Source organism: Trichosurus vulpecula, chromosome 3, assembly GCF_011100635.1.
Source record: "Trichosurus vulpecula isolate mTriVul1 chromosome 3, mTriVul1.pri, whole genome shotgun sequence".
Lineage (NCBI taxonomy): Eukaryota > Metazoa > Chordata > Mammalia > Diprotodontia > Phalangeridae > Trichosurus > Trichosurus vulpecula.
In genome coordinates this window covers 207,975,858-207,999,928 of record NC_050575.1, presented here as the reverse complement: position 1 = coordinate 207,999,928, position 24,071 = coordinate 207,975,858, and the positions used below count along the sequence as shown (strand labels likewise).

Here is a 24,071-nt window from a genome sequence, read left to right as displayed (position 1 = left end):
TCTGGCCAGAGTAATTATGGCATTTCTATGTTGAAGAGACTCTGCTTCCTGGGTTTCATTGACACTGGTGGAGCATCACTGTCTGCTTGACCCTCAGTTAGCTCACAACCAATCGTCAAGAGTCAGCGAGAGCACATTGGTTGTAGAACATTCTGTAATCTGTAGAACAAGGAAGAGCTAATTCTCTCACTTGTGGATTGTGTACACAGTCTTGCTTAACTCCAGTTAATAAAACTGGTCAAGGAGGCATTCTAAGGAGACATACTGTCATTCCACTTCCTAACACCCTTGTGAAGCCAGCATGGGGCAGAGATTTCTCTCTCCAGGTAGGCAGTCTATAACCTTTTGTCTGAATGTCTATCAAGGGAATACAGATCCTATCACCTTTTACAAAGCCAGAGGAGAGAAAATCATAGAGCTTCAGGGCAGGATGGAAACTTAGAGATCAATCATCTGGTCCAACCATCTGATTTTGTAGCTGTTGAAGGTGTTTAGGGAGGCTGTATGGTGCAGTGTTTAGCATGCTGGACCCCAAGTCAGGATGACCCGGGCTTACATCCCACCTTTGACACTTACTAATTGTATGACTTTAGGCAAGTCTTCATCTCTCTGGGCCTCAGTTTCCTTGTCTATAAAATGAGAGGATTGGATTCCCTGCTCTTTAAGGTTCCTTCGAACTCTAAAGCTAGGATCCTAGGTTAGTGGAAAGGGCAGATGGGTGGTACAGTGGAATGAGCACTGGCCTTGGAATTAAGAAGACTCAAATTCATGAGTTCAAATCCAGCCTCAGGCACTTAGTAGCTCTGTGACCCTGGGCAAGTCACTTCACACTGTTTGTCTCACTTTCCTTATCTGTCAAATGAACTGGAGAAGGAAATAGCAAACCATTCCAGTACTTTTGCCAAGAAAACCCCCAAATGGGGTCACAAAACTACACTGAAACTACCCAACAAGAACAAAATGTTAATGGAAAATCTGGAAATTAGGTCTCCTAATTTCTGTTTCAATTCAACAAGCATTTATCCAGTGTTTACTGTGTACCAGATGTAGTAAATGCCAGGGATACAAAGAAAGGTGAAAATGGTCCCTGGCTTCTAGGAGCTTACATTCTGATCTGATGGAATGAAGCAGGAATACCAGCTGCTAATGACCTGGATGTCCCTATGTTTGGTCTTCCTGGGGACTTAAGGGGCCCCTGGAGGGTAACACACTAAATAGTAAGTGGAAGATAAACAAGATAAATAAAAGAAGGAAGAGATGGCTTGCAAGCCAAGGGGAGAAAGAATTTTGAAGAAATTGAAAGAATTTAAATGCAGCACCAAGAGGGATTGTAGAATCATAAACATGGATCCGGAAGAGACTTCAGAGGACGTCTAGTCAAACCCCCTCCTTTTGCAGTTGATGAAATTTTGGCCCACAGAGATTGTGACTCGAGCAGGGTTAAATATCAAAGTCAGAATTTGAACTCAGATCCTATGATTCCAGAGGCAATGCTTTTTCCACTGTCCCATGCTGCCTCCCTGATGATAAAAACTGAAAAGAGACCATTGCATTGCACACAGAGGAAATACAGGCGACCTCAAAAAGAAATGCTTTAGTGCAGTGATAAAAATGTGGAACTTAGATTGTAGAGGCTGATAAGGCCAATGAGTGGGAAGATAAAAACCTACTGGCTAGAGTAACCCAGAGACAGTGTGAGGGAATGCATGGAAGGCATAGAGTAGCTTGGAATCAGCAAGACTTGGGTTCAAATCCCCTCCTTTCATATTTACCAGCTGTGTGACTTTGGATAAGTCATTTATCCCTTTGAGTGCCTCTGAGGAGGTGCGGTGACTAGAGAGCACTGGACTTGAGTCAAAAAGACCTGAGTTCAAATGCAGCTTCAGACACTATCTATGTGATCCTGGGTAAGTCACTTAATCTCTTTCTACCTCAGTTTCCTCATCTGTAAAATGGGAACAGTTAATAGTGCCTACCCCCCAGGATTGTTGTGAAGATCAAGTGGGAAAATCTTTATAAAGCACTGTGCGAGCTTTAAAGTGCATTAAGTGCTATTACTGTGGCTGCTATTTTGAAGAGGAGAGGAGGATGACGATCTATCAAGTCGTATAGAGTTTCTAGCTGCTTTGATGGAGATTCCCTTACACTGAGGAAATCCCAAATCCAACTGTTCAAACTAGGTGAGGAGGGATAGAGAGCTGGGCCTGGAGTCAGGAAGATCTGAATTCAAATTTGGCCCCAGATGTTTACCAGCTGTGTGACCCTGGGCAAGTCACTTAGCTCTGTTTGCCTCAGTTTCCCCATCTGTAAATGAGCTGGAGAAGAAAATGGCAAACCACTTCAGTATCTTTACCAAGCAAACCCCAAGTGGGATCACAAAGAATAGGATGTGACTGAAATGACTAAACAATAACAAATGAGTAGGGTTAGAGGAAGGCTTTTTTAAAAAATATAGGGTAAACTCTGGCATATTTAAAGTTAGAAGGGAAGGAACATAGGAAGAGATGAAGGATATCAGGGATGGAGGTTGGAGTCTGTGAAGTGTGTATGTGTGTGGGGGGTGGGGTGGGGGTGGGAGAGACAGGGATCTGATATAGAATTACTGCTTCTGGGTGAGGCCAGGAGGCCAAGAAGATGGAGGCAGGAGGAGGGGCAGGGGCAAGGCCAGGAGATCATCTGGTTCTTCTCAAAGATATGGTGAAGAGAGTAGGAAGGCCACGAGCCTGGAACTTGAAGAGAGAGGTTTTAAATAGCTGAGAGAGGCAAAGGATGAATGAAAGAAAAATTGTAACTATCTTTTCCTGGATGGCGTAGAATTCAAGGATCACAGAATTACAGATTTCAAGTTGAAAAGACCTTAAAGGCTATCTAAATACACTTCCTTCCCATTTTACGGATGTGAAAACTAAGGCCTAGAGAGATTAAATGATTTGCCCAGGGTAACACAGGTAGTGACAGAGGCCAGATTTGAATCTAGGTCCTCTGATCCAAAGCCGATGCTCTCTTTCCACTGTATTGTGCTGTAGTTACAGAATATGAATCTGTCATGATCCGGATTTAGTTGGTTCTGGAACTTTCTTTCTCAGAATTAAGAACAATAGTGTGTTAAGGGAAGATATTCATGAAAGGTATGACTCAGGCTTGGGATAGTCAGGTAAGATGGGCGAGGATGATGGCAAGGAAAGTAGAGCACAGGACCATAGATGTAGCTTTAGAGCTGAAGGGAACCTTAGATCTCATCCCATCTAACCCACTCACTTTACAGGTGAAGAGACAAACCTGAGTTGGACGTAACCCTGTGTTATTTCCTCATTTCCATCCTCTTTCCTCTTTCTCCTTCTTGGCTTCTCTGGTATGCCTTTTCAAAACCTCCAACATCAGAGATATTCCTACATTGTATGTCCATAGACACATCTTGGGACAATCAGTTCAGGACCTTTTCCTCAGAGTAAGACTCTTAATCTCAAAGCATTGTGGGAATACGGTAGTCCTCCAGAAAAGAGAGTCTTGAGTCTTGCTACTTGTGTGTGTCCCCAGAATATGTTATCCCAGAATCCTTTGCCTTAAAGGGACCTCACCAGGTCCTTCACTCTAACCCCCTACCTTCAGGCACCAAAACATCCCAGACTTCACTGCATGACCAATTTATTAAGCAACTATTGTGGACAAAGCACTATGCTAGGCCCTGCAGGTAACATAGTAATTATAGCCTAATAGATTAAATCCTTGCTTTCATCAGCCTTATAGTCCAAAATGGAGAATGTTATGGTATATGAACAAATGTTCGATAACTGTGTAATACTTATATATTGCTAGAATACGCCTAGAATATGCTGAGGGAATAAGAGAGATATAAAGTGTTACATATGAAGTCCTAGGAAGGAAAGGTCACTTATGACAGGTTGAGGAGATGTCAGGGAAAACTTCATAGATGAGGTGACTTTTCAGCTGGACCTTGAAGGATGTGCAGGATTTCACAAGGCAGAGATTGCTGAGGGAGGGACCAGGTGAGCACGAGCAAAGGCTTGGGGGCAGGAAAGCATTAACTATTTACAAGGGGGGTGATGAGTAACCAGTCTGGTTAGTCGAGATAAGGCTAGAAGAGCAGAGGTGCCAGATGACCTTGAAAGGCAGAGAGAGTTGGGAGTCAGGATATACTGAGCATAGTTAAAGTCTGGAGTGAGTGCACAGAGAGAAAAGTTAAGACCTCAGAGCAGAACCTTGGATAGCAACCACCTTAAAGGGTTAGGAGGTGCCCCATGAAAGCATCTCACGGGAACCAAGGAAAGAAAGTGTCCAAGAGAAGGATGTTTGTATTGTCAAATAATGTGGAAAGGAAACCTCAGAGTTATTTATGCTGACCTGCAGAAAAGGAATTGTCTTGACATCAGAGAGAGAGAGAGAGAGAGAGAAAGAGAGAGAGAGGGAGACTAGTGGGGGCAGGGGTGGGGTAGTATGCAGCTTGATAATGGAGTCCTTATGGGATCCTAGATTTAAAAATGGAAGGGACCTCAGAGTCCATTCAGTCCAAAGCTCTCATTTTATAGACGACGAAATCTGAACTCTGGAACGTTGTTACTTGGTCCAGGGGTATGGAGGTATTATATGTCAAAGACAGGATTTAGATTTTTTTTTACCCTATCTTTGATGCTCTTTCCACATTGCCTCCCCCAAAGATTAGATGGTTCCATTCCTGTGTTCAAGGAAGAATGCAACCACACCCATTCCCCAATCTACTCTGTAGACTGTAAATTTCCAATTTGCCTTTTTTTTGGGAGGCAATCAGGGCAAAGTGACTTGCTGAGGGTCACACAGTTAGTAAGTGTCTGAGGCTGGATTTGAACTCAGATCCTCCTGACACCAGAGCCAGTGCTCTATCCACTGTGCCACCTAGCTGCCCCTTCAAATTACTTTTGATAGTTTTCTAGGAAAGCATTGTTATTTCCTTATTCTATAAGGAATTCTCCTGCTGTGCTTTAGACTTCCTAGTGGAATAATATCCAGGATAAACATAAGAATGTGATTATGAAACACTGCTCTTTTATTCCCAGGCTTGTACAGGTTGCCTGCAGCTAACAGACACGCGCAATCACAGGCCCAAGTTTCAAGGTTCCTAGACGTTTTTCTGTTCTACCCAGAAGATAGCTAGTGTTAAGTCAAATTATTTTCAACTGAGTTAAAACTGCCCTAATAATATGAATTATATTTTATCTGAGTCTAAAGGATTATTTAGGTGATAACTGACACTTGCTGAAGAAAAACTTTTCAGACGGTGTACAGCTGACTGAAAAGAGACCCAGAATGGAGTTATTGATCTTGGGTACATATAGCTGAAGGCTTTTTTCTACTAAAGCAACTCAAATTCAAATGAAGAAGTCACCCAAGTTTCTGTGCCTCAGCTATAGTATGGTGTAGACTAGGACGGGGGCATAGAACACTGTGGGCCTGAAGTCAGGAAGACTCTTATTCCCGAGTTCAAATCCAGCCTCAGACACTTACTAGCTGTGTGACCCTGGTCAAGTCACTTAACCCTGTTTGCCTCAGTTTCCTCATATGTAAAAATGGGCTAGAGAAGGAAATGACAAACCACTGCAGTATCTTTGCCAAGAAAACCCCAAATGGGGTCATGAAGAGCAGGATACAACTGAAACAACTCAACAACAATAGAGAATAGGGGACTTGACTTGAAGTCAGAAAGACCTTAGTTCAAATCCTACCTCAGACCCTTAGTAACTGTGTGACCCTGGGCAAGTCACCTACCTGTGCTTCATTGTTTCAACCTCCATCTATAAAATATGGGGATGGAACTTGGTCCCCTCTAACATCTTCTAGTTCTAAAGCGATGACCCTCTGATAGCTGAGAAAGAAGAGGCCAGTTCTGTTTTCTCTCTTTTTATTTTTTTTCTTTTTTGAAAGCTCCCTGAATTTTGCTGCCTTTTTTTGTAACCTCTGTGGGCTGGGCTGAATTCAGCTACCACTAATGCCCTCCTACCCGCCCCCCAAATCATACCTTGGCTGTAGTGCCCCCTCCGCAGGGCTCCTCCTTCACTTAGTGCTTCTTACTTCTTCCCTTTGCTCAGTTAGCGCTTCTTACCTCTTCCCTTTGCTCACTTGCAGGAGTGTTTTTGCTTCATCTGAAAATTCTCACCCTTATTTCTATAAATAGAACTAAAACAGCTTAAGCCAAGGTGGGGGCCTGCCTCCTCAGCTGTCCTCCTGCCTTGTTTGCTTCCTATCTTCTTCTCTTCTCCTCCTCACAGAACAGCTGTCAGGTAAACACAGGACTCATTTCAGTCATTTTCCATCCCACTCCCCTTGCTTGCAGTCACAGCCCTCTTCAGTTGCAGCTGGTACTGTTTGTCTTCTCTTAGTGCTGTCTTCTAATCATCCACAGCTGGGGCTCCTTCATTTGTTCTTGAACAGTTTCAATCTTCTATATTCTCATGTTGGATTATCCAGGTCATTGGTTGCCATCTCCTGATGCTAAGAGCCAAGGGCAGGGGGAGGGGTGGATAGGAATCTCTGAGGCATGCTGAAGCCCTAGGGTTGTTGTTTGTCCTTCATTCTGGAAGGGGACCATGACATCAGGAAGGTGATGTCATGACTTGCAAGTGAGTTGGATTTAAGTAAGGGAGGGCCATGTAAAGTCATCAGCCTCACTTTCTTCTCTGGAACCATCTGGGTCCAGTGGTAAGACGTAGCTCAGGATGACTGGAGATGGCTCAGGATGCAGTGGGAGGCCATGGCATTTTTGAGCTAAGGTCTTTTCCAGGTCTCAGTTTGACTGAGGCAATGCCCAGTCAGTGATTAAGGCTAGGTAAAAATGAGGTAAAGAATGGCCTCTTTTACTTAGTCAAACATAAATAAATAAAATAAAATCAACCTGGGAGAAGACCCTCAGGATTTGGGGCCAAAACCGAAACAATCACTATTTACACTAACTCTGAGCCAACAGAATCCAAAGGATGACTAAGTGAGGCTTGGGCTGGGATCTGTTGTTGGCCAGTCAATGGGAGCCAGAGTGTTTGGGTTTAAGGCATGGTCCTTAAAAAAGAAATCTAGCCCATAAACTCCAAGATATCTTGAGAGAGTTCAGTGATCAAAATTTATATTCCTTTGGGCAGAGCACCTGCAAGTAAGGGTATGATTCTCTATGTGGATGGAGGGAGGGGAAGAAAGGAGGGGAAGGAAAGAAGAAAGGAGGGGAAGGAAGGAAGGAGCTAGGGAGCTGCATTGCTAAACTGGAACTGGCCAGTTGAGTTCCCAGTAGGGCAGCTACTATTATTCACAGATTGTTGTTTGTACTTTGTTCTCGAAGGTGACCATGACATCAGGAAGGTGATGTCATGACTTGCAAATAAATTGGATTTAAGTGAGGGGGTGGGGGCTGTACAGTCACCAGCCTCACTCTCTCCTCCAGAGCCATCTGGGTCCAGTGGCCAGATGTAGATCAGGATGACTGCAAATGGCCCCTGGAGCCTTAGGGAAGGCACCAGCTGAGAGATTCTCTTGGGGGGAAGAGGCCTGGATGGTTCCTGGGCCCAGCCCAGTTGGTTTGTTGTTTATTAGTAGGTATTGTGTTTTATACATCCTCCTCCTACGAGGCTGGAGGCTCCATGAGGACAAGGATTGCATCTCTCTATCAATCAATAAGCATTTGTTAAGAGCCTACTTCCTGTGATGCACTATGTTAAGTGCTGGAGATACTGAGGGGGAAAAATAGGTTTTGTTCTCAAGGAGCTTACATTCTGTTGGTTCCTGGATGGTCCCTGGGATGTGACTCCTGTCACACAGTCCATTGCAGGTGCAAGGCTCACAGACCTCACCTGGAGATTGGCAGGACTTTTTCCTGTTTTAAAACAACATCTCCACCAGTGCTCCAGAAAATTACCAACCTATGGCATTCTTTCTAGCCTTTCCATGCTCATTCATGTCCCAGGGCAGTCACTAACTTGATTCATTTCCAGTGCTATGGGGCACAGATTTTCTTGACATGAAACATCTCACTTATGAGACTTTAATTCCCCATAGGCCATGAGTCTTGGGCTCTGGCTGATTTTCATTATGGTTATTTATTGCTTCTTTCTACCTCTGATAATCTCATGCATATGAAGGGAAGATCCATATCTACTCTGTTTAACAGCCCTCCCAAGTGAAGAGACAGCATGATGGAGGAGTTGGCTATGTGCTACCCTGGGACAGGTTGCCATGGTAACTTAGCTTGTACAGCTGATACTATGAGATGACAGCATAATCTAGTGGAAAGAGCTCTGGCTTTGGAGTCAGGAGACCTGGGTTCAAATCTGGAATGTGCTTCTTTCTGCCTGTGTAACCTTGATTCAGTTGATTCACCTCTCTGGGCTAAAAGTTTCCTCTTCTGTGAAAATGAAGGGGTTGAGCTAAGATTGTATCTGGCTCTAAACCTGATGCCTGGAGCCATTATAAGACTCCATTCACCTGTGGCTGGAGTGAAATGCTGCTGTCTTGAGAGGGTTTTCATTTTGTGAGGAGGGATGCATAGTCCAATGGTAAGACTAGACTTGAAGTCAGAAGATTTGGATTCAAATTCCAGTTCTGACACTGATAACCTGTGTGACCTTGGGCAAGTCACTTAATTCCAACTTTTTCATCTATAAAATGAGGGCATTTAACTCAGTATTTTTAAAGTGTGCTGAAACTACATAGTGCCCTTCTGTATTTTATATAACCTTATAATGATAAATTCAGAGCTGGACAAATCCTTTGAAACTCTCTGGTTCAGTATTCTCATTTTATAGGTGAGGAAATGGAGGTACAGGAAGGTTAAATGACTTGCCCAAGGTCACATATGTAGTAAGTAGCAAAGTGGCAGAGTCACACTTGAACTCAGGTCCTCTGACTTCAAACTTTTTAAAAAAATTTATTTTATTTTTAGTTTATGCAATAAAGCAAGCATTTCCATAATATAGTATAATTTTTAAAAAGATGATTGCACATGAAAATCTGTTATGTACAACTTGCTATTCTTTTAAAATATATAATAAAGTTATCGTGTAAATTTTTTCCCTTTTTTACTTCCTCTCCCCCACCCTAGGGATGGATACCATTAGACACAAATAGGTATATGTGTGGATGTACATATATATGTAAAATTATTCTATACAGATTTCTATTTATCAGTTCTCCAGATAGCATTCTCTTTCCCCACACCACTGCTGGCACCCTAGTCTTATTTCATAAACTAAATGGAATCTGGGCAGTCGCTGACCTCTCCTAATCATTGCCATAATATCTCCTCCTTACCTTCTTTCTATTCCTCTTCCCAGTTTCCTTTTCTTTTTTCCAAGTTTCTTTTTTTCTAGCAGGCTCTAGGGAAATCCTTCTGAGCTAGCGATTAAACATCTCGATCTTTCTGCCATTGCAATTTAGCAACAAGTATGTATTGGGTGAACCCTTTGTGCTGAGTAGCTATTGCTTGGGGGCTCTCGGTGGCTTAAGTAACCCCTTCAATATCCTTGACTAAACCTTGGGGTTCAGTCACGTGGGAGGAAAGGGGGCAGTGCTACATAGCAGGAAGAATTCTGGATTTGGAACCAGAAGACCTGGGTTTGAATCCTGGCTCCACCATTTACTAATTGTGTGACCTTAGACAAGTCATTTACCATCCTTACCCCTCAGTTTTCTCACATGTAAAATGAAGGAGTAGAACTAGATGAGCTCTTACAATGCTACTTATAGTCCCTCAATCTCCAAATCTGGGATTCTAGAAATTTTAAAGTCTCTTCCATCTCCAGTCTATGATCTTATGATGGTTTGAGGGTAGTCAAGTGAATACTGGCTCTGAGGCATTAGGAATTCCCCAAGGCTGGGACCCTGAACCATTGAATAACAATTTTGAACAATCTGGAAAAATGGAACTTGGGACAGGTTGGTTGTAGCTTCTTGGTTGTTGGGGGCTCTTTAGTGTGCCTACTCCTCTGACTTTAGGGATGAACTGGATTCCTCTCTCTTCTGCTGCCTTTATCCTAACTCAGTTGACTTATAGCCCTGCTGGGGCAAGTGGAGGGGTGGAGAAGGGATATGATGTTGACTTAAAGGAAGACTCCAACATGGCCTCTATCTTAAGGAGTTCCAGTGACTCCATTTTATGGAAGGTTGAGGAGGGAGGGGATGACCAGATTTTTCACTATACTAGAATCTTTTTGTTGTAGAGAGTTGGAGGTGGGGCTTCAGCTGAGATTTGTTATTATTTTGATTATTCAGTGAATAGGAACATGGGACCATGGGTGTTGAGCTTAAGGGACTTCTGAGGCTTTGTATTAGCAAGCACCCTAGCACACCCAGGATGGCCTCCTAGCACAGGTTCTTTGATCTGCTTTTCTAAAGGAATGACAGCTTCAAAGGGGTTAACTATCCCACTTTTTTAAACAATGCAGACTTTATCTAACCTTCTCACGAGGGTTGCTGAGCACCAACTCCTGCAGCATTTCCTAATCACCCTTGTCAATGGGGCTGGTGAGAAAGGGGAGGGGGCAACTCCCCCTACCTCTCGATGGGGTCAAGATGGGCACAACTTGTACATTCCCCTAAATCCCCTCAAGCCTCAATGGGGGCCAGTTGAGGCAAACACAAATTCCCCCCAAGCCTTGATGGGAGCTGATCAAGGCACACACAGCATCCTAGCTTGTGCATTTCAACCCTAAAGGTTCCCCACTCACTGACCAATGCCAACTTGCTTTATACTTATACTCCACCCCTCCAGGGTCCTGATCATTACAATTTAAAGAAGTGACACCTGGTCCTCACAATCTACAGGGGTCATGATGGAGATGTTTTGAACCATAGAACTCATATCTAACACCCGGGGACGAGAGATTGTTATGGCCATGGATCCTGGAAAAGAAAACTCAAAAAAATACTAACAAACTTTTACTTACAGGCTTTTGACTCTATATCAGTAAGGCAATAAACACAACATAAATTGCTATTACAGACTCCAAGCCCCTTGTTTATGGATATGGAAATGCTAGTGTTGAGGAACTCCTGGCATAGGAGCTTTCTCCACCAGCAACAGACCTCAACCAAAGTGTTAGATAGTTTCCTGAGACTCAGAGAGGTTTGGTGACTTGCTCAGAGTCAATCAGCTAATTTGAGTGTTGGGGTGGGCACATCCAGGTCTTCCCTGATCCAAGCCCAACAATTTATCCACTATATCCCGCTGCTCTTCTAGTGCTGTAACGGGGAGAGGTGAACTGAATTAGTCCTGGACTAAGGAGTAATGAGACCCAGCTTTTAGTCCTTGTTCTGCCACTAATTTGGCTTAGTAGCCTCATGTTTCCAGCTCTCAGTTTCCTTGTCTGTAGCAAAGAGATTGGTCCTGCTTATCTCTAAGGCGCCTTCCATCCCCAGAATTCTGTGAATGACTCCAGACAACACAAGGGCTGTAATTAAGTCTCAGCATTGGTGGGTTTATTTTGGATTTGAGTGTCTTCAAGGTTCAAAGATGGCACCAGAAGGATTTTCCAGAAAGACATATTACTAGGAAGGATCTAAAGTAGAGTCAAAGAGGACTCTTTAGACTGTAAGAGATGAGAATGTGGCAATAGAGGACAAAATGGAAGAAGAGAGGACCTGGAAAGATGAGATTTGATGAGAGAAACTGGCCATCCTGCATTCCACTGCAATCTTCCTAGAAGATCGATTTGACTATATCATTCCTCTTGCCTGGGATCTCTTCTCCCTTCTTTCTTTGGGCCTTTCATTTTTCTTATCTGTAAAATAAGGGACTGGACCATTTAATAAGTCAACAAACATTTATGAAACACTTATGATGTTCCAGGCACTGCAAGGATGCAAAGAAAATAAAGTTCCTAGCAGAACCAAAAGAACATTGTTTATATTAACAGCAATATTGTTAGAAGATTCACTGTAAATGACTAAGTTTTCCTGAATATTGTAGACCCAAATCAACTATGAAGGAAGATGCTATCTACCTCCAGAGAAAGAACTGATAAATAGAAGTATGCATAGTAGGGTTAAACATCTATCCATCCATCCAGCTATCTATCTATCTATCTACCTATCTGTCTGTCTATCTATCTATCCATTGATCTATCTACCTATCTACCTATCTATCTATCTGTCTATCTATCTATCCATCTATCTATCTGTCTGTCTGCCTGTGTCTGTCTGTCTATCTATCTATCTACCTGTCTGTCTATCTGTCTGTCTATCTATCTATCTATCTATCTATCCATCGATCTATCTACCTATCTACCTATCTATCTGTCTATCTGTCTGTCTATCTATCTATCTGTCTGTCTGTCTGTCTGTCTGTCTGTCTATCTACCTATCTGTCTATCTGTCTGTCTATCTATCTACCTATCTATCCATCTATCTATGTGAAATGGTGGCCTTCTCTAGAGTGAGGTGGGGAGGAAGAGAGACAATTTGGAACTTAAAATGTAACTAAAAATAAACAAACACAAATAAAATGCTATGGCAAATGTCCCCCCCCGCCAGTCCCTCAAGGAACTTACATTCTATTGAGGAATAGAACATGTGGATGTGTGTATACATATGCATATATACACACATATACATGTATACACGCACACACTTGCAGAAATAGGTGACCCCAAAGGTTCCTTCCAGGTCTGAATCTATGATCTCATGATCCGTCTACATCTATCCAAATCCTCCCTGCCCTTTCAGGTCCAGCTTCAGTCCCGGGTCTTCCTTGAAACATTCCCTGAACATCCCAGCTGAAACCATCAAACTGTCCTCTATAGGAAAAAACACCTAACAGTTAGAGCCATCTCGAGGCAGATGAGATGCTGCTGCTAGGCCCCTCCGACCCCCTTTGCTAGATGTCCTCCAGCAAGGCTAGATGACCACTTGTTACAGAAGTTGTAGTGGGGATTCCTCTCCAGGAATGGATTGGACTAGATCGTCAGGGAGGCCCTGTACAACTCTGAGGATCTATGATCCTGGGACCAGAACTCCCTTATCACTTCTCATCTTTACTCATCATTTGGCACTGAGCATCTCCTGCCTTTCTTGTTAGTTATTTGTTCCCAAGACTAGGTGCTAAGATCCTGGATGGCAGGGATTGTGTCTTATTCATCTTTGTTTCCCCTAGGCTGCTGAACACAAAATGTGTGCAATAAATACTCGTTATTTAATTGGTAGACAATACCAGATCTCCTCCTGAGCCCAAGATACACTGCTTTCCTTGTTAATTTATAAAATCATGTCAGGTTTCTAGACTCAAATCAGTCAATCAACAAACATTTATTAAGCACCCAATATGGGACTGTCTCTTTATTATTGGCACCCTCAACACTTAGCACATGCCTGGCATGGAGAAAATGCTTAAAGAACATTGTTGACTGGCCTACTGACTAGTCTATGCCAGGCACTGAGCCAGGTGCTGGGGTACAAATAGAAAAGTGAGACCTCAGAGTGCTTACATTCTGGAAACTGTAAGAAGATCAGGCCCTTGTCATTATAATTGGGATCCTAGCAGCCTTCTTCAGAATAGTGGGGCCCCTCCTCCTGCACTCTCAGTGGCACAAAGGATAGGGAGCCCCAAGTTCAAACCATCCCTCCCTGGTGGCTCCTTTCTCAGCTTAAATCATTCACCTGACACTGGTACTGATGATTGCTTTCTCCTCTCAAGACTCCCTGAGACTCCTCCTTGGGTTGCCCTTGGCAGCTGGCCAGGGCACCAGGTCTCTGGGTTCTCTTAAAATTCCTCCCAAGCCAATATTCCCAATAACTTGGGGGAATCTGCTTCTTGGTTCCCATTAGATGGAATTTAAGATAGTCCTGGGGTCATCTAGTCCCTGTCGAAGATTTCCCTCTTCCTCTGAGAACATGGTTTGGGTGGGCATAGTGTCCCTAAATACACACGCACACACACACACACACACACACCACACACACACCACACACCACACACACACACACACACACACACACACACAGAGGAAGGAGGCAGTGGGGCACCAGGGTTTCAGATGTGGCTTGCCTACGTCGATGGGCCCTCTGGAGACATCAGCCCATGAGATACTGTTGCTACCTCCACAGCGCCTCAGGTGCAGTCAGGGCAGGATGCACTGGGCTTATTTTGATCTCCCATTCCACAGCTTTAATGAAGTTTGCGAGTCTTCAAGGCCACAAGGTATATCGCTATGGAAATGAAAGATGAATAGTAACAACCATACTGAGTTAGATAAACCAAAATTTACCATCACTTATATTGCAAATAAAAAAAGGATTCTCTGCCATTAAATTAGAACAGACCATGAATCAAAAGACCTTCATCATAGTCCTAACTGGGCTACTTATGAATTGGGTGACCTTGGGCAGGCTGCTTTACTACTCAGCCTCATTTTCTTCATCTGAAATATGGGAACAATGATACCTAATTAACTCAGTAAGCACTTAGGTGGCATAATGGATAGAGCACTGAGCCTGGAGTCAGAAAAACCCAAATTTAAATCCAGCTTACTAGCTTACTTACTAGCTGTGTGATCCTGGGCAAGTCACTTAACTTCTGGCTGTCTAAATTTTCTCATCTGTAAAATGGGGCCAATAGCACTTACCTCTCAGGGCTGTTGTGAGGATCAAATAAAGTAATATTACAAAGTATTGCAAACTTTAAAGTGCTATATAAAGGCTGGCTATTATTATTGTTAGTTAGCTGTGGCTGTGGGTAAGTCACTTGACCTTTCTGAGTCTCATTTTTCTCACCTATAAAATATAAACGATGATGCTTTTATTATCTACTTCATAGGATCTTATAAAGTACTTTGAAAACCATGAAATACATACACATGTATGTAAGATATTTATATGTATGTATGTGTATATATGCACATGGAGAGAGAAGTGAGAGAGGATGGAAGGAGAGAGATAGGGAGAGAGAGAGAGAGAGAGAGAGAGAGAGAGAGAGAGAGAGAGAATGAGAATGAAAATGAATCATCATTGCGTAGTGGGTAGAAAGCTAGCCTTGTAGTCAGAATGACCTGGATTCAAGTCTGGCCTCTGAAACATACTAGCTATGTGACCACAGGCAAGTTATTCAACCTTTCATTGTCCCTTATGTAGAATGTAATTCTGAGGAAATCTGGATAAAGCTTAAGTGTGGCTTTAGGTTTTCCCAAAGTTGGTAACAGGTCCCCAATTCCTGCATAAGCACTGAATATACAATATGGACACTAGGTTTGGGAAGTATTTCTTTCCTCCACCACAGAAAATGCAAAAGATGCAAAAGACTCACAGGAACCCATGAAAAAATACAGAAACATGTAGCCCTAAAATATCACATGAGATTCATTAGACTCTTCTTCGAAGATAAAGACACTTTTGGGGGACTGTTTGATATTTATGTTGTCAATACTTTTACGTGGTATTATTGTCTCTTCCGTTAGAATATGGTCTCCCTGTGTTATTCCATTCATTGTACTTGCATCTCCATTACCTCACACAGTGCTTGGCGTGTTAGCAAATGCTTCATAAATATTTGTTTGTTGATTGATTAAAGCTGTGTTTGAGGGGCTGTCATGTGGAAGAGGGATTGGATGTACTGTTTGACTGTAGAACACAACATCAGGAGCAATGGGTAGAAGTTACAAAGAGGTAAAATGGAGACTTGCTGTCACAAACAACTTCCTTTCCATGAGAGTTGTGGAATGGGCTGCCTCTGGAGGTGGTAGGTTCTTTTTTCCTGAAGGTCCTTAAGAGCAAGGTTAATGACTCTGTGTCTAGAACTAAATAGAGAATTCCTTTTATGTATAGATTGGAGTGTAGAATTTATACAGAAGTTCCTTCCAACTATCAAATTCTGTGATCTGATACAATAACCCTATCTGACAATGTCTAGAGTATTCAGTAGTTTCACACTTCTCTGCCATGGAGGAGGTGGTATGTTTCATCACATATTCTCTGGACATTTCATTGGCTTTTCCATTATTCAGTGTGTTAGACATTCTTTTAGTGTTCTGTCTTTTACATTGTTGTAGTCATTGTGTATATTGTTCTCTGGTTCTGCCTATTCCTCTCTTTATCAGTTCACATCAATCTGCCTATGTTTCTCTGAATTCCTCATTTCATCATTTCTTACTGCACAATAGTATTGCATTATATCCATATACTGTAGTTTTTTCAACAATTCCCCAATTTTTAGTTCTTTGCTACCACAAAGTCTGTAGCTATAGATTTGGTATATATTAGACCTTTATTTCTGTACTGACTTCAGTGGGGTATATATTTAGTAGTGGGATCACTTCGTCAAAGGTAGGGACAGTTTAGTCACTTGTATAGTGACAAAATCCAGAACAAATGGACTACTTCATAGCTCCACCCACAGTGCATCAGTGTTCCTGTCTTCTCGCAGCCCCTCCAACATTGATTGTCCTATATTTTTTTCATCTTTTCCATTTTACATGGTGTGAGGTGAAATCTCAGAGTTGTTTTATAGCTAAATGTTTAGAGATAGTCCAAAAACCAAGATTTTCAGCACCCCATGTCCTTTCTCCCCGTTACTTTGCTACTATTACTTCATAAGCAGAAGAAGACCACTCAGTGGCTGAAGGCCATTTCACATATCTCATTGTTGGTAGTCAGAGCCAAATAATTAATCACCAACTGGCCAACCCACTGATAACAAGTCTTTCTGTATTTAACTACGCTGGTTCACAAAAAGCATATGTGGTTGAATATTCTGCATTGGGAGGTATTAGGTTCTTCCACCTTGAGGACTTCAAGGGACTTGATGGTCACCAGTTGAAGATGCTATAGAGCAGATTGTTGGTCAATTATAGGTTGGATTAGGTGACTTCTAGAGTTTTTTCCAATTGAGATTGTGTTGCAATCCATGAAGCAGTCTCTTCTCTTCTCCATCCTCCCTGCCCCCACCAAGAACACTGAGCTCATATAGACCTGGGTTCAGTCCTGGGGGGCTAATCCCAAAAAGGTCAGTTTCTCTCTTTGGCCCAATATCCTCTCCCTAGAGCACAATTCTGGAATAATCTGGATAAAGCTTAGGTTTTAGGTTTTCCCCAAAGTAGGTAACAGGATCCCTAACATTGAATATACAATATGGGAACAGCCTTTCTTTTACCTGCCGCAGAAAATGCAAAAAAGGACTCAAAAAAGCCCATAAAAAGATAAAACATAATGCCCTTGAATATCACATTAGATCCATTAGATTTCTCCTTGAAAGTAAAGATACTTTGTGGGATTATTGGGCAAGTATTCATCATTCACCTCAGATTTGCACCATTTGATTAGTTCACAGCAATATCATGGAGGTCCCAGCAAGGTCCCAGTCTTCTGTCCCCACCATGATCTGGCTTTAGTTCTCTAGCTGCAGGTTAATCTTTTTCCTTGTCAAAATTGCAGGCTGTTGAAATCTTTTCCCTGTGGAAGTTTTATGTCTGACATTCAAACTTAGGAACTTTATATCTCCTGGGAATGCTAAAACTTGGAAACTCTCAAATTTAGGATTATCCATGAGGTAATCCATAAGGCTTTTAATATCCTTTCTCAAAATTGCCTATCTCTGACCCATCCTCAGAAAAAGAAACAGAAGGACAAGGCATCCAGGAAGTGGAGGGCCAGGAACTCGTTTGTCAGCCTCGCTTGGGCAAGCACAGGCTGCAGGGTGCTCACTATGTTCTTCTCATGTCAGTCACTATTTTCTGCCAGGATGGGGGGTATGGGGAGGTAGTGCTGAGGAAGGGAGAAATCACCACTCTCCTTGCTGTACTCTGATCCCAAAGTCCAAGGATGGATAAATAGGAAAGAGAAACTATGTCACAGAACCAGGAAAGGGGAGCAGCAACTCTGACAAGAGTCCATCCTCCTGAGCCCCAGCTAGTCAGCAAAGTCTACCTCCTATAATCTCATCAAGTTAGTGTTGGGGCTGGGGGCAGAGAGAAATTCACAAAATTGATCAAATTCATTCTCTGTACTCTTTCTTGGTGACTTCCTCAGTTCCCGTGGGATCAGTTATCTCTACATAGGTGACTCTAAAATCTATATAACCAGCCTTAGTCTCTGAGAGTCCTGTGTCTCCAGCAGCCTGTTGGAATTTTACTTGGATGCTCCAGAGGCATCTCAAACTCATTTCTTAGCAAAACCACATTATCCTTTCCCCTAAACCTACCCCTCCTAACTACCCTATATCTTTTGAGGATGTTACCATTCTTCCAGCCTCCCAGATTCATACCCTGGGAATCAACCTCAAATCTTCAGTCTCACTCACCACCCCTCTCCCTGCCTCCCTTCCCTTCTCTTCCCAACCATCTAATCAGTTGCCTTCCAAGTCTTGCTGATTCTATCTCTCCTATCTGATCTCTTCTTTCCACTTATACCACAACCACTGTAATTCGGGCTCTTACCACCTCTTACCTGGGATTCTGCTAGAACCTCTTAACTGTGCTCCCTTCCTCCATCTTCTCCCCTTCCCAATCCATCTTCTACCGAGCTGCCATATTCCTAAAGCATGGGTCTAACCATGTCATCCCTGCACAAAAATCCCTTCAGTGGCTCTCTGTTACTTGTAGGCATTTAAAACCTTTAACAGTCTGGCTCTAGGCTCTCTTTCCAAGCTGAATTACACATCACTACCCTTCATGCATCCTATATTCTAGCCGAACCTGACTGTTTACTGTCCTACCTATGTGACATTTCATTTATTGGTTCTCTGTCTTTGCACAGGGTATGTCCCATGCTTGAAAAGTATTCCCTCCTTAACTCTGGATCTTAGACTCCCTAGCTCCTATCTAGGCTCAGCTCAAGTGCCACCTCTTTCATGAGGCCTTCCCTGAACCCCTCAGCTGTTATTGCCTCCCTTTATCCTGCAACGTACCTTGTACTGTATTTACCTTGTAATATTTTATATGTATTTATTTGAGTTTGTGCTGTTTCTTCCAGTAGAACATAAGGTTTTGGAGGGCAGGAACCTTTAATTTTTGTCTCTATTTCCAGCACCAGGGACAGCGCATGTCACTTAAAACACTTGTTGGTTGAATGAGAAGGGCCTCCCTTTTCCAACCCTCCATTATGGTGATTCTTGAGTCTATCACAGAGACTATACACAGAGAATAAATTGAGATAATAGACATCATAATAATAAGTGAAAAGTTCCTTTTGGAAAATTCAAGGTCAGATCCTACTTTCCTCCGCTAATGCCCTACTTTTTCTTCTTACAGGAAAACCTTATGCTTTCCATCTTACCCAAGCATGTGGCTGATGAGATGTTAAAGGACATGAAGAAAGATGAGAGCCAGAAGGACCAGCAACAGTTCAATACCATGTACATGTACCGCCATGAGAATGTCAGGTATTCCTGGCCCCAGTACCTGACCCAGAGTGTCCTGGAAGATAAACTCCCTACTAGAGTGGCCTCTGGTGACTATTTAACAAGGCCATTGACCACAGAAGAGGGCTGGAAGGGGAATGGAGATCTTCTGAGCACCTCTGAGTGCTGGGGTGGGCAAGGGCTAGCATCCAGAATGATTTCCCCCAGGGACTTGAGCTCTACTATGAAACAATGCCCCACTCTTAAGTTCTGCCATCATGGTATTGTACCGTGGAAGGAATGCTGGACTTGGACTCAGGAGAGAACTGGGTTTGATTACTCCCACTGGCTTCTCCTGGATGAGTGACAGTGGGCCTCTTTGAGTCTCAATTTCCTTGTCTGTTAAATGGGGTCAGTAATGCCTAGCTTGCAGGAATACACTGAAGATCACATGAAATAACATTAGTGATGCCCTTGGGAAACATCAGAGCCACATGAAAATGTCAGCTTTTGTCATTAGGCTAAGAAATAAAGAGAAACATTGGATGGAACCCTTGGAATAGGTTTCATAGGATGAGTTCAACTTCCTGTTCTGTCCCTTACTAAACTGTGTGACCATGGTCAAGTCATTAGCTTCTCTGTGCCTTAGTTTCTTCTTATCCATGAAATATAGACATTTTTCTTTGTCCTGCTTACTTCACAAATCAAGGCAAGTATATATAAACTATAAAGCTCTAGCAGATATAATCTATAGCATAATTATATAAGTCTTGGATATTTGGGTGAATCTGTCACTTCCTAGCTGGATTGTGGGAGAGGATTCATTTAATATTGAGAAGGGAATTGATAAAATCCTGCATGGTTCTTTATTCTCTCCCATATTTTTTCTTTATTCAGTCATCTTAGAGTGGGAAGTCAGGGGATGGGGGAAGGATCTGTATGTGGATAGTAACAGCTATTAATGGCTAACTTTTTGATAGCTTTAAAGTTTGCAAGGTGAACATATAACATACATTATTTCCTCTGATCCTCAGAACAATCCCTATTTTAGAGATGAGGAAACTGAGTCTGAAAACAGTGACTTGCCCAGGGTCAGGCAGCTAAGTAAGGATTTGAACTCAGGTTTTCCTAACTCCAAGTTCGCTGTATCAACTGACCCACTTAGCTGCCTCTAGGCAAGCATTGTAATCCTAAATTAGCTATGAAGAATGGATCAACCAATACATGTTTATTAAAGTCCTACTATGTGCCAAGTACTGTGTAGGTGCTGGGAATACAGCCAGTCCTCAATAAACTTGCATCTGATAGAGCTTTAAGTTAAGCCAAGCCCTTTATGACACACACTAAGCAGGCCTGCCCGTTGGGAGGGTTGCACTTTGGAGTGTCCATATTTAGCAGAATGGCTTCCTGTGGCTAATCCTTTCCTCTTTTTCTCCAGCATTCTGTTTGCTGACATCGTGGGTTTCACTCAGCTCTCTTCAGCCTGCAGTGCTCAGGAGTTGGTGAAGCTGCTCAATGAACTCTTTGCCCGCTTTGACAAGCTGGCAGCTGTAAGTATACCATGTCCTTCTCTCTCATCTGCCAGTGTCCTGATGAGTCTGGAGCTGGCCTTTTGTCTAGTTATCCACCCCTGTTTTCTTCCACCTATCCTATACTTTACTAGCTCTCTTTCTGCTGAACTAGATAAAAGGCAAAAATCTCGCTGGCTTCCTTTAAGTCTTAACTGAAATCCCACCCTCTACAGGAAGTCTTCTCTAACCCCTTAATTCCAGTGCTTTCCCTCTTTTAATTATTTCCTATTTATCCTGTCTATAGCTTGCTTTGAATATATTTGTTTGCATGTTGTCTCCCTCATTAGACTGTAATCTCCTTGAAGCCAGGGACTGTTTTTTTTGCCTTTTTTTATATTCTCATCACTTAGCACAGTGCCTGGCACATAGTAGGTGCTTAATAAATGTTTGTTGATTGATCAAGGGAGTTGGTGAAATGCAAAGACTGGTTTTTACCTATTTCAGAAATACCACCAGCTGCGTATCAAGATCCTGGGAGATTGTTACTACTGCATCTGTGGGTTGCCAGACTACCGGGAAGATCATGCTGTCTGCTCCATCCTCATGGGGCTTGCCATGGTGGATGCTATTTCGTAAGTGTGGAGCATGCCCCATCTTGTCCCCTTCTCAGAATGGTCTCGTGTCCTGATAAACCTGGGGCCCATGGTCATCCCTAGATTGGAGGCCTTGGAGGACGGGCTGATCTAGGCAGAAAATTGGTTTGTTGAAAGTGACTTGGCACAAAGAACATTCAGGATCCATAATCCTATGGAGGTACAGGTGGGGCTATGAGAAGGCTTTGATTGGTTGGTGCTCCCTAGGTGAGCTTGGAAAATTGTATGCCCTTTTTGCTACCATCCACCAGAAGCTTTGAGCCTTCCCTGCAGTAGATGAGATTTGATATTCATTTAGTCAACAAGCATATATTAAGCCAGGTACTGTGGTAGGTACCACGGATCCAAAGACAAAAACAAAAATGTGCATTTTATTGAGAGCAAATACTGTGTAGGCAAGTAAGTCAATACATGAATACAATATGTCATACTATAATGGAAGAAATGTTAGTGGTGGATGCAGACAAAGGACATTAGTTCAAATCTTGGAACTCACTTTGGTACCCAGGTGACTTTGACAATTTTGTCATCTTTTAAGGCTTCAGTTTCCTCATCTATAAAATGAGGCAGGCTGGATTAGATGACCGCTAAGGTCCTTTTCAGCTCCAGATCATATCATGTGATCTATTTGAAGTCCAGAAAAATATGTACAAAATATTTTATAAAGACATCACAAAATAAATGCCTCAGTGCAATGGAGAATGGAATTTAAAAATTAAAAATAAATTTAAATTGGAAAAAATAATATTAAAAGGTTCCTTGTTGAACTCACTCCTCCCCTAGACTGTTGTACCTTAGGTAGCTACCAACTATCCCAGTCCCGGTTCTAGCGATAGAATATTGGCTTCTCCTTGTGTTGGCCACTTATGACATTGGTTCAGTGTGCCAGGGAATTAGCTTTTTGTGATCTATTTCAAACTGAATTGGTTGTCGTAGGCTAGTGGTGGTTAACTGGCATATGTTAGTAAGATCTGGGATAAGGCTACAGTGTTCAATGGCAGTTGGAAGCTCTAGTTCCCAAGTCTCTTTGAAGGACCTTTCTTCAGATTAGATCCACAAGTTACTGATTTGGAGTAGGAATCATCATCCTCCAGCCTTACATTTTTATCATGCTGTTAACTTTTCAAAACATTCTTATTTCTATTTCTATTGCTTAACAGAGTGCTGGCACATAGTAAATGTTTAAAAAATGGTTATTTTATCCCTTCCTTTCCTTCCTATTATCTCATTTTGTTCTTAAAACAACCACATGAGGCACAAAACAAGGTTTTTGTTGTCATCTTTTTAGATTCATTTATTTTTTTAAAAAATTTTGAGTTCCGAATTCTTTCTCTCATCCACTCCTTCTCCACCCATTTAGAAGGTAAGGAACGTGGTAAGGGAAACCATGCAAAACATATTTCTATATATTGAAAAAAGGAAGAAAAATGAAGAAAGAAAAAAATATGCTTCAATCTGCTTTCAGACTCCACCAGTTCTTTCTCTGGAGGTGGATAGCATTTTTCATTATAAGTCTTTTGGAATTATCTTGGATCATTGTATTGCTCAGAATGGCTGTCATTCACAGTTGATCATTGTGCAATACTGCTATTGCTGTATATAATGTGCTCCTAATCCTACTCACTTCACTTTGCATCAGTTCATATAAGCCTTCCCAGGTTTTTCTGAAACCATCCTGTTTGTCATTTCTTATAGCACAATAGTATTCCATTACAATCATTTACCAAAACTCCATCAGCCATTCCATGACTGATGGGTATCCCTTCAATTTCCCCTTCTTTACCATCACAGAAAGAACTGCTATAAATATTTTTGTACATCTAGATCCTTTTTCTTTGATCTCTTTGGGATACAAACCTAGTAGTGGCATTTCTGGGTCAAAGGGTATGCACAGTTTTATAACCTTTTGGGCATAGTTCCAAATTCCTCTCCAGAATGGTCAGACCAGTTCACAACTCCTTAACAACGCATTAGTGTCTCAATTTTTCCACTTCCCCTTCAACATTTGTCGTATTAACCAATCTGAGTTGTTTTAATTAATCTCAGAGTTCTTTTAATTTGCATTTCTCTAATCAATAGTGATTTAGAGCACTTTTTCATATGACTAGAGATAGCTTAATTTCTTCTTCTGAAAATGGCCTATTCATACCCTTTGATCATTTTTCAGTCGGGGAATGACTCATATTCTTATAACTATGATCAGTTCTCTATATATTTTAGAAATGAGGCATTTATCAGAGAAGCTTGCTGTATATTTCATATATTCCAAAAACTTTTTAAATTTTATGTAACCAAAATTATCCATTTTACTTTCTGTGATACTGTTGTTTGTTGTTGATCTGTTGTTTGGTCATAAATTCTTCCCTTATCCATAGATCTGACAAAATTCTCTATGCTTCTCTAATTTGCTTGATTTCATCTTTTGTGTCTAAATCACGTACCCATTTTGCTCTTATCCTGCTATACACATGTCTAAACTTCTTTCTAAACTGCTTTCCCGTTTTCCCAGCAATTTTTGTCAGATAGTGAACTCTTGTCCTAAAGGATTGTATCTTTGATGTATCAAATACATTACTGTGGTCATTTACTACTGTGTATTGTGTACCTAATGTATCC

The 24,071-nt window shown here is 42.0% G+C and overlaps 1 protein-coding gene across 1 annotated transcript in view; it reads left to right on the top strand.

Moving 5' to 3' along the window:
- The window catches only part of ADCY3 (adenylate cyclase 3), a 122,873-nt gene that overhangs the window by 54,953 nt on the left and 43,849 nt on the right, over positions 1-24,071 (top strand). Inside the window, exons 3-5 of the mRNA XM_036749498.1 lie at positions 19,203-19,333; positions 20,730-20,841; positions 21,307-21,434. Of these exons, the coding sequence (XP_036605393.1) occupies positions 19,203-19,333; positions 20,730-20,841; positions 21,307-21,434 (371 nt within the window). The remainder of the gene's footprint in view (positions 1-19,202; positions 19,334-20,729; positions 20,842-21,306; positions 21,435-24,071) is intronic.